At 47.6% G+C, this 14,075-nt stretch overlaps 1 protein-coding gene across 1 annotated transcript in view; it reads right to left on the bottom strand.

Annotated features, from left to right (window-relative positions):
- Nucleotides 1-14,075, bottom strand: part of MTMR2 (myotubularin related protein 2) — a 74,282-nt gene that overhangs the window by 53,589 nt on the left and 6,618 nt on the right. The window contains exon 2 of the mRNA XM_015418852.1: nucleotides 5,308-5,416. Coding sequence (XP_015274338.1) covers nucleotides 5,308-5,416 — 109 coding nt within the window. The remainder of the gene's footprint in view (nucleotides 1-5,307; nucleotides 5,417-14,075) is intronic.

Raw genomic sequence — 14,075 nt, 5'->3', positions numbered from 1 at the left:
TTCCAGTTTTATCAATATACACTTTAACATGCAGTGTAGATTGCACAAAACGTGTCTTTGAAAGCACACATCACACACAAATATCCCTGTCGAAGAACTATTATAACCTTGTTTCTCTTAACATAACGTGTGAAATGGCCCTCAGATACAAGGAAATAAGAGTCAATGGCTTCTTGGACATTTAATTCCATTCTATAAATTCCACTATTTAGAAGTTCCTTATTAATTTCAATGTTTGCATCTTGATCCTTCTGGGAAAGGCACGTAGGATTCTTTGCTATAATTACAGCTGCCCCCACACAGCCCACAGAATAAGGCAGGCAACAGACAGAGACGCACAGATATTAAAACGGTTGGATTCTGTGCATGGGGTGCTCTCCCTCGCTACTTCGCCCATTTGGCCAGTCTCAGAGGGCTCCCCCTTTTGTGTTATCCTTCCTAAAGCAGCGTGCCAGTTTGGTGTAGTGGTTAAGTGCACAGACTCTAATCTGGGAGAACTGGGTTTGATTCCCCACTCCTCCACTTGCACCTGGCTGGATGACCTTGGGCAAGCCATAGTTCTGGCACAGCTGTTCTTGAAAAAGAGCAGTTTATCTCAGAGCTCTCTCAGCCCCGCCTACCTCACAGGTGTCTGTTTATTTATTTATTTGTTTTATTATATTTATACCCCGCCCTTCCCGCAAACGGGCTCAGGGCGGCTTAAACAGGGACAAAGTGCGTACAATATATAAACAGTTAAAATTCCATATAAATAAACCCATTAAAATTCAAATCTATTGGAGCACGGCTAAACTCCCAACATCGCATAGCAGAAGGGCCGGCCCTCCGGCAGTGTCACTGTATAATGGAGTGGTAGTGGCAGTGGCGGCTCCTACTCAAAAGCCTGGCTGAAGAGCTCCGTCTTGCAGGCCCTGCGGAACTGCGCAAGGTCCCGCAGGGCCCTGATCTCCTCTGGGAGCTCATTCCACCAGATAGGAGCCGCCACTGAAAAGGACCTGGCCCTTGTTGCTGCAAGCCTGGCCTCCTTAGGGCCCAGGGTCACCAGACGGTGTTGTGACCCCGACTGAAGTGCTCTTTGGGGAATATATGGGGAAATGCGGTCCCTCAGGTATGTCGGACCCTGGCCATGTAGGGCTTTAAAGGTAAGCACCAGCACTTTGAAGCGAATCCGGTATGCTATAGGCAGCCAGTGCAGCACTTTCAGCACAGGTCGGGTGTGCTCCCATCTAGGGGCGCACACCAACAGATGGCCACAGCATTCTGCACCAGCTGCAGCTTCCGGATTTGCGACAAAGGCAGCCCCATGTAGAGAGCGTTACAGTAGTCTAGCCTTGAGGTGATTGTCGCATGGATCACTGTAGCTAGGTCATTGCGGTCGAGGTAAGGAACCAAGTGCCGTACCAGCCGAAGATGGTAAAAGGCCGATCTGGCAGTGGCTGCCACCTGGGCCTCCATCGTTAAGGTGGGGTCCAGGAGCACTCCCAAGCTCCTAACCTCCGAAGCTGGCACCAATGGTGCCCCATCGAAGGTCGGAAGTGGGAGTTCCAACCCCGGTCCGGTCCGACTCAAGCACAGGACCTCCGTCTTCGCCGGGTTTAATTTCAGCCTGCTCAGTCTGAGCCACCCAGCCATGGCTTGTAAAGCCCGGGGCAGATCTTCTGGGTTGGAGTCTGACTGGCCACCCAACATCAAATAGAGCTGGGTGTCATCTGCATATTGATGACACCCCAGCCCTAACCTCTGGGCAATCTGGGCGAGGGGGCGCATATATATGTTAAACAGCATCGGGGAAAGCACCGCCCCTTGAGGCACCCCACATTCAAGCGGGTGCCTCCGGGACTGCTGTTCCCCTAACACTACCCTCTGTCCCCGACCCTGGAGAAACGAGATAAGCCATTGAAGGGCGAGCCCCTGAATCCCCACATCGGTGAGGCGGTGGGCCAGCAGCTGGTGGTCGACCGTATCAAATGCGGCCGACAGATCTAATAACAACAGTGCCACCACACCGCCTTGATCCAGATTGTTGTGGGGAGGGGAAGGGAAAGGAGTTTGTAAGTCACTCTGAGACACCTTTTGGTAGTGAAGGGCGGAGTATGAATCCAATCTCTTCTCTTCTTCTTCTTGACAGGATCTCTCTTCTCCTTTTCGTGCCTCCGACAACCTTTTCAGGTTATTAAATCATGGCTTGTGTGAACTGGCGCACACACGCTGGGGGGGATAATGCTAGCTAGCCATGCCAGGGAACACCAAAGGGCTTCCCGGACATGGTTAGAAATAACTCAAACCACATGGACATCACTCCATACAAATGGATAACCACCCAAACTCCACACAGTCTGGCTGTCTGGCAGCAACAGCACTGTGAAGCCCGCCTCAGGAGACCCCCCTCAACAGTCTGCGGATGTTTTTCGCTCTGCAACACCTCATGCTCAATTTGAGGCTGCCTTTGAGGTCGCTTGCCGGTCCTTTCCTTGCTTTCCCTTCACAAAGCTTTCCTGATTTTCTTCTCCCACCCTCCAACCATTGTCCTGAACTGCAGAAAAACACATCCCAATGGTATTATGGGAAGAAAAAGCCTCTTCTGCCACACAGGAAAAGTTGATGCTCCTTTCCTACCAGTGCTTTCCTAGGCCAGTGGACTTAGAACGATATTTCTGCCTTCAGGTACACTTTTCCACTGACCCATTTGCTATGAACTCGCACCTAAGAAGAGCTCTGCTGGATCAGACTATCTAGCCCCATCTCACACAGTGGCCAATCAGTTACTATGAAAGGCTAAACACAGTGCATAGAGGCCAAGGCCTTCCCTTGATGCTTTCTCCTGGCACTGGTATTCAGAGGTTTACTGCCTCTGAATTTGGAAGTTCTAGGGTTGCCACCTCTGGATTGTGAAATCCCTGGAGATTTTGGGTGTGAAGTCTGGGGAGGGGAGGGGAGGGGAGAGACCTCAGTGGGGCATAATGACATGGAGTCCACCTTCCAAACAGCCATTTTCTCCAGGGGAACTGATCTCTTTTACCTGAAAACCAGTTGTAATTCCAGGACATCTCCAGCGACCACCTGGAGACTGGCAACTCCAGGAGGTTCCCTTTGGTCACCACGGCTAGTAGCCACTGATAGACCTGTCCTCCATGAATTAGTCTAATCCCCTTTTAAAGATGTCTATGCTTGTAACCACCACTACATCCTCTGGTAGTGAACTCTGCATTTCTGGCATGGATTCCCTGTGTGTTGCAGAGGATTCTGAGTCACACTCTGGTTACTAGATACTAGGATTCTGGGTCACATTCTAGAATCTAGTACATGTCCTCAGATGAGGCTTGGCAGAGGCCAGGCCTCACTTTGATCTGTATGAGCTGTGACCTAAAAGCATATCCTGCACTCTGCTGCGGAGGCACAGGTCGGTAGCAATGGGAAAGCTGTCTCTCAGAGAAACAAAAACACGTTGTCTTTCATTACTGATCTTCTAAGGACTGAATTGTAAGTTTCCCAGCGTCCCACAGATCGCAATTTGAAAATCACTGTCCTAAGCTAACAACTGGACCTCGTAGTGCTAACCAAGATCTAATAGCAAGGCCAGACTTGATTCTGTCTAGAAAGTGTTAGGAATTGAGATCCGCATTGCTGGGACTCATACTGCTGACACATACTTGGAACATGAGCTTTTGCTTCTTTCATCAAAAACGTTAGTAGCTGGGAGAAAACATCCAAGGTCATGCTGCAGATTTTAAAAAGATAGTGTTGACTTGTCACAATGCAGTCTCCAATTAAAAAAAAAAAGTAAAGAGAGTTTCAAGTCCTGCTTTCGGGCAGCCTGGCCCTGAATCCCTCATGTAGGGACTGAGTCTCATATGGGGAACTGGTTGAACGAAATAGTCCCCATGTTAAAACTTTACCACATCAGGAAAATAAGGTGACATTTCTATTCAGCACACTAAGTGTCCATCCCCATTCCCTTCTCCTTCCCACAGCAGGGCTGCTTTAACACACAAACAGGTATGTTGACAAAACAAAGAAGGACATTCCTCATGAGGTGTCCGTATTGTGTCCAAAGCGAACACACGAGGTAATACTTTGCGCATGACAACTGTCCCGTGTTCCACCTTGATGCTACAGCTCAGGAAGAAACAGCTACAGTTTTGTCCATGAACAGTGACACTGACTGAACACAATTCTTATCCGTTTCAGTTATACAATTTATACAAACCAGGAACAGACCAGAATAGACTGAAACAAACTCTAGAGCAGGGTCCCCTCAACATGGTACCCATGGGCACCACAGCGCATGCCGATATATTTACTGGTGCCAAGTGGGTAGGGCCAGAGGTAGGGCTTTAGCCTAGGAGGGTTTCTGATTGGCCTTTGGAGATTTGATTGGCTGGGCATATTTTTTTAAAAATGTTGCTCTAGCTCAGCTGCCAACATAGTACAAGGATCTCCACTGTGTGACTGAAAGTATGCTGTGGCAGCCATTTTATGGCTGGTTCCACATCCTGTGGCAGCCATTTTGTGGCTGCACCCATCATGCTGCGTCAGAGTTCCAAAGGTGTCCACAGGCTCAAAAAGGTTGGGGAGCCCTGCTCTACAGAGATCAGTTGCACTTTGCTAGAACATTCTAGATGCCAGATAAGCGGTGCATAAAGATGAGGAGGAGGAGGAGGAGGAAGAAACTAGATTTATAACCTGCCCTTCACTCAAAGACTCAGAGAGGCTTACAATCTCCTTCCCCTCCTCTCCCCGCAACAGACACCCTGTGAGGTAGGTGGGGCTGAGAGAGCTCTTTCGAGGACTGCTCTTGAGAGAACAGCTCTGAGAGAACTTGTGACTGACCCAAGGTCACACCAGCAGCTGCATGTGGAGGAGTGGGGAATCAAACCTGGTTCTCACAGATTAGAGTCCATGCTCCTAACCACTACACCAAACTGGCTCTCAGGAGAACTATAGGCCCTACTTCAGCAATTAATGTGATGCTGATAGCTGTTCTACATATGCAGGGTGGAAAAATCAAATGATACATTTTGGGGGGAACTGTTCTAATCAGGTTTCAGGGGACAATTTCATGCTTCAATGCTCCCCAGCAATTAAAAAAAACCCTCCCTGCACATATAAAATTTGCACATGAGGAAAGAGAGGATCCAGCCTTAGTCTCCTTCTCTGAAGTGCTAGTTTTCTACAGGCAGGAAGTTTTTCCTTTATAGAAATGAATGCCAACATTCCTGGATGTCCCACTTGACGTTTCACATGGTTCAATCCAGTAAAAGCTGTTTTGCATGATGGCTCTGAGGCCTACATTGCCTTAAGACTTACCCTTAAATCCGGAGAATAGTTCTCTGTGGAGGTGGAGATGGAATCCGATGAGACGACAGAAGCAGATTTTGTCCGCACTGAATGGTCTGAATGAGAAGTGGACGCGCTACTGAAAAAGAGAGGGAGCAGGGGAAGAAAGGAGGATAACTTAGTTTTGCAGAACGGCATATCCGGGAAAAATTTCTTACAGCCACTGACTAACTGTTCTAGAGACAATCGGCACTTAACCTTCAGCAACACCAATGCAGAGACACTCGCTATAGTCATGGAAAGTTCACACTAGGGCATAATGTGCGAGGCTGCCAACATCCCGGTGGGGCCTGGATATCTCCCAGGGTTACAACCTATCTCCAGATGACAGAGTTCAGTCATCCCACTGGAGAAAATGCGTTTTATGGCTGCAATGGAAGTGGTGGCGGCTACAAGCATGGACAGCTTCAAAAGGGAATTAGATAAGCATATGGAGCAGAGGTCCATCAGTGGCTATTAGCCACAAGGTATAGATAGGGGCTCTGGGGCAAGTGATGCTCTGTCTTCTTGGTGCTTGGGGGGGGGGTCAACAGTGGGAGGGCTTCTAATGTCCTGGCCCCACTGGTGGACCTCCTGATGGCACCTGGTATTTCTGGCCACTGTGTGATACAGAGTGTTGGACTGGATGGGCCTTTGGCCTGATCCAACATTGGCGTCTCTTATGTTCTTATGTTCTTATCTTGAATTCATCTGAAATATAAAAAGGCTTTGTGAAGTCTCAGAAAGCTAGTTTTCCCCTTCACAAGTGCGTAGAACAACTGAATAAACGTTACCAAAATTTCAAAACATAGGCTGGTCCAATTAATTAGCGAACCATTCTGATCACTACCACTATGGAGACTAAAATATACAGGAGAAACGAATGATGAGAGACCACCTGTACAATCAATGCATAATATTATAAAGTAGAAGTCAGTCAGTGGCAGCCCCCCGGGGCTAAACCTGGCTACTCCGTTGTTAAAAGACAAACGAAAGATCTACCTCACCACACTGAACTCTTGCCTTCCTCTCTACAGATTATGATTTATTTCATGCTCCAGTATGAATACACTGTGCTTTTCCCACCCACACACCATATCATTGACTGTGGCTTAGAGAAACAAAGGCCCCACCGAGAACAACAAAAAGAAAAACACGTTAGAAACACTGGGAGAGGGAGAAGGATTTTTTTTTAATGGAAATTTTGCGAAGTGCTGAAAAAAATCTCATGAAATGGTTTCTCTTGAAAGAGTGAATTGCTTCTTAAGACTAAAGGTTTTACTTGATCAAAACATGTAGCGGATGAAGATTTTAATGTAAGGCAATCTACATTAGCCGTAGTCAGTTCACAGCTTGCGGAGAACCACTTTCACGATTTGCGGTGGTGGAAACTGTTGTACACACTGCTTATGGAACCAGTACTCTGCCACTGGCTAACAGTCAGTTTAACTTAGTAGGTGCTCTTAACGCTTTCATGGTGCATATTTTTATTTTATTTTATTATTTTATTTAACTTTCGATTTCTAGACCGCTCAACCCCCGAAGGGCTCTGAGCGGTTTACATAGTACAATTTAATTACATTACCTCACTAGGGCCACACATTGAGGGGAAATGACTACCTATCAGGCACCTGTGGCAGGGCCTTGGTTGTTGTTTCTGCCGAGGTTCTTAGTCCCGGGTTAAGTGCCTTTGATGATTCTAATCACAGTGACTGAAATCAATCATGAACATATATTCAGATATTCACTTTGGTTCATTGCTTAAAGGCATTCTGGGTAAAATACCAAATGCTGACAGGCAGTAACTGACTGACCTTGCTTATAGTGGCCAGTTGTAACTGCGCATGCTTCTGATGTCAGTTTGCTTGCATTAGATGAAGAACACTGCATGATGTACTAATATTTGTTACAATTAGATACTTTTTAGAATCTCACAGAATGGGAAGAAGAAAGCCTATTGTTCAACTGAAGAAGGTATATTTTTGCCTGAGAAAATCCAACCCATAGATTCAGGCCCAATCAGAATGGTGTGACGGATATGTGACTAACTTTGATGGAACCAATAATTATGATTTATTTCTAACTGTCATAAGGGGTATGACAGTTAGAATGTCTCCCATTGTAACCTTAGGGAGAGCTGTGGGGTCCAAAACCTTCTTGGATCTGCACCTTCCTCCTTTGTTGATCAATAAAGTACAAGATCTGATTCTCCTGTACAAGACTGCCGTGTGCTTTCTCAAATTGGGCTGGGGGAGCACAACCTTTGAAGGAGTTTCTGTCTTACAAATCTGCTGTCAACTTGCACCTGATTTACGGTGACCCCATAGCGTTTACATGGCAAGACACAAATGGAGGTGGTTTGCCATTGCCTGCCTGTGTGTAGCAGCCCTGGGATTCCTTGGTGGTCTCTCATTCAAGTACTCACCAGGGCTGACCCTGCTTAGCTTCTGAGATCTGATGAGCTTGGGCTACCCTGGGCCTACCAACTGAAAGAGCTACATTTACTTCCATCCCAGGCTTGAGGCCTACACCTCAGGGAGGCTCGCATGTTACCTGTTCCTCCGGCAACAGCTGTTTCCAGGTGGGAACAACTTGCCAACCACAGGCCACAGTGGGTGACAGCCTTGCCCACTATCTGAAACATGGAACAGGTGCCTAACTGGGGAATGTAGAAAAGAGTAAGAATCCAGCAGCACCTTAAAGAAAACAAAATTTGTGGCAGGGTATGAGCTTTTGCGAGTCACTGCTCACTTCTTCAGATATCTTAAAGACTAACATAATTTGTGGTAGGATAGGAGCTTTTGTGAGTCACTGCTCTCTTCTCCAGAGGCAGTGACTCGTGACTCTTCAGAGCAGTGACTCACGAAAGCTCATACCCTGCCACAAATTCTGTTACTGTAATTCTGGGGGATCCAGATGTCCCACCTGGAGGCTGGCCTCCCTAACAGGGAGAACCCATGACAGAAGCTGGAACAGTAGACTTGAAAACTTCCTGGTGTCATTCCTAATGATCACGAGGCCTTGGTAGTGTTGCCAGCCTCCAGGTGGTGGCAGGAGATCTCCGGCTATTACGACTGATCTCCTGGAGAAAATGGCTGCTTTGGAAGGTGGACTCTATGGCATTATGCCCCATTGAAGCCCCTTCCTCGCCTCCCCAAGCCCCACCCTCCTCACACTCCACCCCCAAAATCTCCAGGTATTTCCCAACCCAGAGCTGGCAACCCCATCAGCTTCCTCAGATGAACTGAGTGCGTACCCTAAGACGTTCCCCGGAATCCTCTTCAACAGTCAGGGGTTCCAGGGGAAAGAAGATGATCTAAAGTCGGCCCCGCCATTCATGTCCTTTCCCCTCAGAACTCAAATGGTTGGCTTCCGAAAGATTCTGTCTGCTCTTAAACTACTTTCCTCAGCAAAATTTGCTGCTGACCGTAAACAATTCTGTGTCTGACTTCAACTTGACTGTTCTTCCTCTGGAGGAAAATGTAAGTGGACAGGAGAGAGAACCCAAAATCAGAACCCTCTCCTGATGAATCTCCATCTGGGACACATTTTCCCACAAGCAATGGAGAAAGGTACCCTATATTTGGATCGCGAGCGAGCTTTTTCTGAGAGCGTCAGTTCCTTTCTCTATCAACACACAATAGCCTACAGTGTCCAAAGCTATGTTGAAGCACTATTAGTCATTTTTTAAATAGGGGTGGGGGGATGGATGACAAACAGCCTGCAGTCTGCGTAAACCGCCCAGTAAACAAAGCGTGGATTGTCGGGATCTCTCGCTGGCCTCCAAGAACAGAAAGCCAAGACCCATTGAAATGCAACACCCTGTTCTCCTAAGGAACCACCCTCAGCCTCCACTGAATCATACTTTTCATGACTCAAAAGCACCCTAAGAGCCCGGGCCTTTGGTGCTGGCTACAGAGCATGCAGCTAACGGAGAGAATCCAAGTTTTCCTTTTAAAAACGGGTTCTAACCCTTAAGCTATAAAGCTAGACCTGAGAGTGTATGAGAAATGCCTGTGGAGGGGGAGGAGACAATAATCAGGGCCAAACTCATTCTTCACCTCCAGGTGGCATGGGGAGACCTCCTGCTATTACAATCCTCCTCCAGATGACCAAGATCAGTTCCCCTGGAGAAAATGGCTGCTTTGGAGGGTGGACTCTATGGCCTTGTACCTTGCTGAGGTCCCACCCTAAACGCCACCTGCTCCAGGCTCCACCCCCCAAATCTCCAGGTATGTCCCAAACCACAGCTGGCAACTCTATCACCAAGGTGATGGTTTTTTTAAAATGAAAAGCAGCCTAGAGAAGACTCAGATCAAGATCCCCACCCATTCAACCCTTCTCCACCGGCTTTTCCGCCTGTAAGATGAAGGTGATACAGGGTCCCCGTGCCTGTCCTCAAAAACAGTGGTAGGTGTGGTGGGGATTTTTAGCAGGGACGTGGCTCAATGAAGAGCAGGGCACCTCTACTTTTTTGAGCCTGCCATCACTAGGGTTGCCAGCTCCAGGTTGGGAAATACCTGGTGTTTTAGGGGGTGGAGCCTGAGGAAGGCGGGGTTTGGGGAGAGGAGAAAGGAGCTTTGCTGGCATCAACTGGATTGTGTGGAGGGCTTGGCTGGTGGATTGTCCCTGGTGTTCCAGAAATGAATGTTTTTGGCAGAGTTGCCAGCTCTGGGTTGGAAACTACCTGGAGATTTGGGAGGTGGCGCGTGAGGAGGGCGGGGTTTGGGGAGGAGAGGGACTTCAATGGGGTACAATGCCATAGAGTCCACCTTCAAAGCAGCCATTTTCTCCAGGTGATCTGATTTCTGTCTCCTGGAGATCAGCTGTAATCCCAGGAGATCTCCAGCTACCATCTGGAGGTTGGCAACCCTAGCAGCCACCTTTAGAATTCTGATACAGCATGGTGAAGGGTTCAGCCACAAAACGGGTATTACAGGAGGTGGAGCCAGCCACACGATGGCTGCTGCGGTTTATCTTCAGTCACACAATGAAGATTCTTAAGCTGCAACGGCAACTGCTGCCGAACCAACTTTTTAAAAAACATCTGCGCAGCTAATCAAATGCACAGTGGCCAATCAGAAGTCTTGCTGGGCAAAAACCAAACTTTGCCATGCCCACCTTCTAAAAACACTTGGTGGGCACCTGGAAAGGTGTCAGCAGAGGTCATTTCGGGGGGATCGCGGGGGATCGCAGTTCCCCCGGGTGAGGTACGGGGGCGGGGCACATGATGAAGCCCCGCCCCCTGCTTCCGGCCGCCCCGCTTCCGGCCCTCATTCAGCCAGGAGGAGGCAGGAGAAGAGGGAGGGTAAGTTGCTTCCTCCCTGCCTCTCCCCACCCCTGCCTGCCTGGGGCCAGGGAGGGCCTTCGCGGGGCTTCCTTGCACTCCCGCCGGCCTTGCAGGTCCACCGCCGGGCCCCTCATGGGGCTCATCAGGGGAGCTGCAAGGCCGGCGGCAGCGGCCAGGACCGCTGGGGGCGGGGGGTGTGGCCTTATGACACACTTCCGGTGATGTCAGGGGGTGTGGCCTTATGACACACTTCCGGTGATTTCAGGGTGTGTGGCATTTGCTAATGAGTTTCCCTAGCTCTTTTTCTACGAAACGACCCCTGGGTGTCAGCCAGTGCCCATGGGCACCATGCTGAGGACCCCAGGTGTAGTCTATCTCCTTCACGTACAAAAGGTCCCAGGTTCAATCCCTGGCATCTCCAGTACAAAGCTGCAGTTGCAGGTGATGTGAAAGACCTCTGATTGAGACCCTCTAAAGTTACTGCTGGTCAGAACAGACAGTCTCGACCTCGACTAGGGTTGCCAGTGCCCAGTTGGGTAAGCATGGAAAAACACCATGTTCAAACAAAACACATAATTCTGATATGCTATTATGCCTTCATATATTTGTTTAAATCATATACGCGACAAATAAGGTTGCCACCAATGCTCCCTCTAAGCTGTGGAGTCTTGTGAGCAAAAATTCTACTTTGTGAGCTATTGGCATGAAAGTTGTGAGCAACTGCATTCGGCTACCGCATAAGTTAGTTTGTTTTGGAGCCATCCTTCCTGAGCTAAGACAAAAATGTGTGAGCCAGAGGCTAAAAAAACTGTGAGCTAGCGCACATTAACTCAGCTTAGAGGGAACACTGGTTGCCACCCTCCAGGTTGGTGGCTGGAGATCTCCTGCTCCTACAACTGATCTCCAGGCGACAGAGATCAGTTCACCAGGAGAAAATGGCCACCTTGGAAGGTGGACTCTGTGGCATCATACCCCACTGAAGTCCCTCCTCTCCCCAAACCCCACCTTCCTCAGGTTCCAAACCCAAATCTCCAGGTATTTTCCAACCCGGAGTGGGCAACCCTATCGCTAGATAATTGTCTGATTCAGCATAAAGGTGGCTTCACGTAAACAGATGAACAGCTGGCCAGAAAGGGGTTAAGCAGTTCCCTCTCATCACCCCTTGCTGGAGCCAGTTTGGTGTAGTGGTTAAGTGTGCGGACTCTAATCTGGGAGAACCAGGTTTGATTCCCCATGTAGTAGAGATGGGACTATAAAGATTTCCCCCTGTTTTGATTATTCATATTTCTCTGGTTTTTATAGATTTATTCTTTAAGTAATATTTTATTAGGATGTTAGAAAGGCCTGTTATATAGAAGGCTTTCCTCTTGTAGGTCTGATATTGTTAGCAGACAACATAATGGGTACAAAGTTCATGATTCTGTAGTTCTTAGGGCAAACCTTTCAATGTTTGGGTCAGATAAGATTTTAGTCTCATATCAGTAATGAATACTTTTGTTTGGGTGAGAACAAGCTTTAGCCGATATGCCTTAGGTCATGTCAAGTAAATATGTGACGCTATTGCATAGACACACCTTACTTCCATTTGACCAATAAGGAGATTTTTATGTAAATGTTGTTCAAGTTTTTGTAACCAATTATGCCTTTTGAATATTATTCCCATGATGATGGTATGATGATGTCATTTTAAGTATTTAACTTTAAGTATTTCCTGAATATGTTCAGAGTATGCTCAAGAAGAAGAAGAAGAAGAAAAAGAAGAAAGTTGTCAATTTCTGGTTAACTATTTGGTCTAATTGTTTTCCTATTAATTGAGGCGTGTTTCCTGATTATGCTGAGAAGAAAGTAGTCAGTTTTGATGGGTCCTTTGGCCTAACTGTTTTCCATATTTCATTACAATAAAAAAGAAGAACTTCCTCCTCATTTGACTTCATTTTTGACATGGAATCTAATAGGTGCAACACCCACTCCTCCACTTGCACCTGCTGATGTGACCTTGGGTCAGTCACAAGCTCTGGCACAGCTGTCCTTGAAAAAGGGCAGTTTGTGTCAGAGGTCTCTCAGCCCCACCCACCTCACAGGGTGTCTGCTGTGGGGAGGGGAAGGGAAAGGAGTTTGTAAGCCACTCTGAGACTCCAAGTGAAGGGTGGGGTATAAATCCAATCTCTTCTCTTCTTCTTCCTAAACCCCATCTACCATGGCTGCCTTGGAAATGAGAACTACAAATCACATTTAAATTTAATCCACAGAACCCGGAAGGGCTCAGTGACACTCCCGGCAGTCAGCGGGCATAGATCTGACACCCCGCCTAGGTCTCTGCCCTTGCCTTCCCCAGGATGGACTGGAAGAAGAAGGATAAAGCAAACAGCTGTTATGAAATTGCCATGTCTGCCAAATTAAGGTTTGGTAGGCTTGGAGTTTGGGTTTCCTTGGTGGCAGATTATGCTTCCTCTTCTTTATTTAAATGATGAAACGCATACCCAGCTCGGATAACGTGCAGTCGACTGCACCAAACAGAGTTGCACGCTCAAGATTCGACTGCCTACAAATTGAAGCACGTGGAATACATGAGTAAATGCTCCTCCACCCAAGCCTCAGCGTGAAATATCATATTTGGGCTTTAAAATAGAAAGACAGATGGCATGTGTTCCATCCATCCTACAGAGTGTACTAGAATACAGAAATGTCCATGGCCTGCCTCCCCTCGCCTTGACCCCAATGTGTGTGTGGGGGGGAATCACATGGATTGTTTGGAATGCTGCTCCCCCCCACCATTAAAAATATTCCTTGCAAGCATGGATTCTTTTCCAGGGAATGTTGCAAGAATCCCAGGTAGCATTGCTTTAGGTGCCTTATTTTTAAGATAGCTTAAAAAGAATAGTTAGAACCGCAGAACTGGAAAGGACCAGAAGAGACATACGCCATTGAGGAGTAAGATGGGGTATAAATGAACCAAATAAATAGTACAAAATCAGCCTTATACAAACTGAGAGCCAGTCTGGAGCATTGCTTTAGGTGCCTTATTTTTAAGATAGCTTAAAAAGAATAGTTAGAACCGCAGAACTGGAAAGGACCAGAAGAGACATACGCCATTGAGGAGTAAGATGGGGTATAAATGAACCAAATAAATAGTACAAAATCAGCCTTATACAAACTGAGAGCCAGTCTGGCGTAGTGGTTGAGTGCGCGGACTCAAATCTGGGAGAACCGGGTTTGATTCCCCACTCCTCCACTTGCAGCTGCAGGATGATCTTGGGCAAGCCATAGTTCTGATAAGAGCTGTTCTCTCAAGGACAGTTCTAGAAAGAGCTCTCTCAGCCCTGCTTACCTCACAGGGTGTCTGTTGTGTGGAGTGGAAGGGAAAGGAGTTTGTAAGCTGCTCTGAAACGCCGAGTGAAGGGTGGGGTATCAATCCAATCTCCTCCTCCTCCTCCTCTTCTTCTTCGTAGGACCACTGATCTGTCTCAGA

Source organism: Gekko japonicus, unplaced genomic scaffold, assembly GCF_001447785.1.
Source record: "Gekko japonicus isolate JY-2015 unplaced genomic scaffold, Gekko_japonicus_V1.1 scaffold1687, whole genome shotgun sequence".
Classification (NCBI taxonomy): Eukaryota; Metazoa; Chordata; class Lepidosauria; order Squamata; family Gekkonidae; genus Gekko; species Gekko japonicus.
Note: the sequence above shows the minus strand (reverse complement) of the source record. Positions and strands in the feature narration are given on the sequence as shown.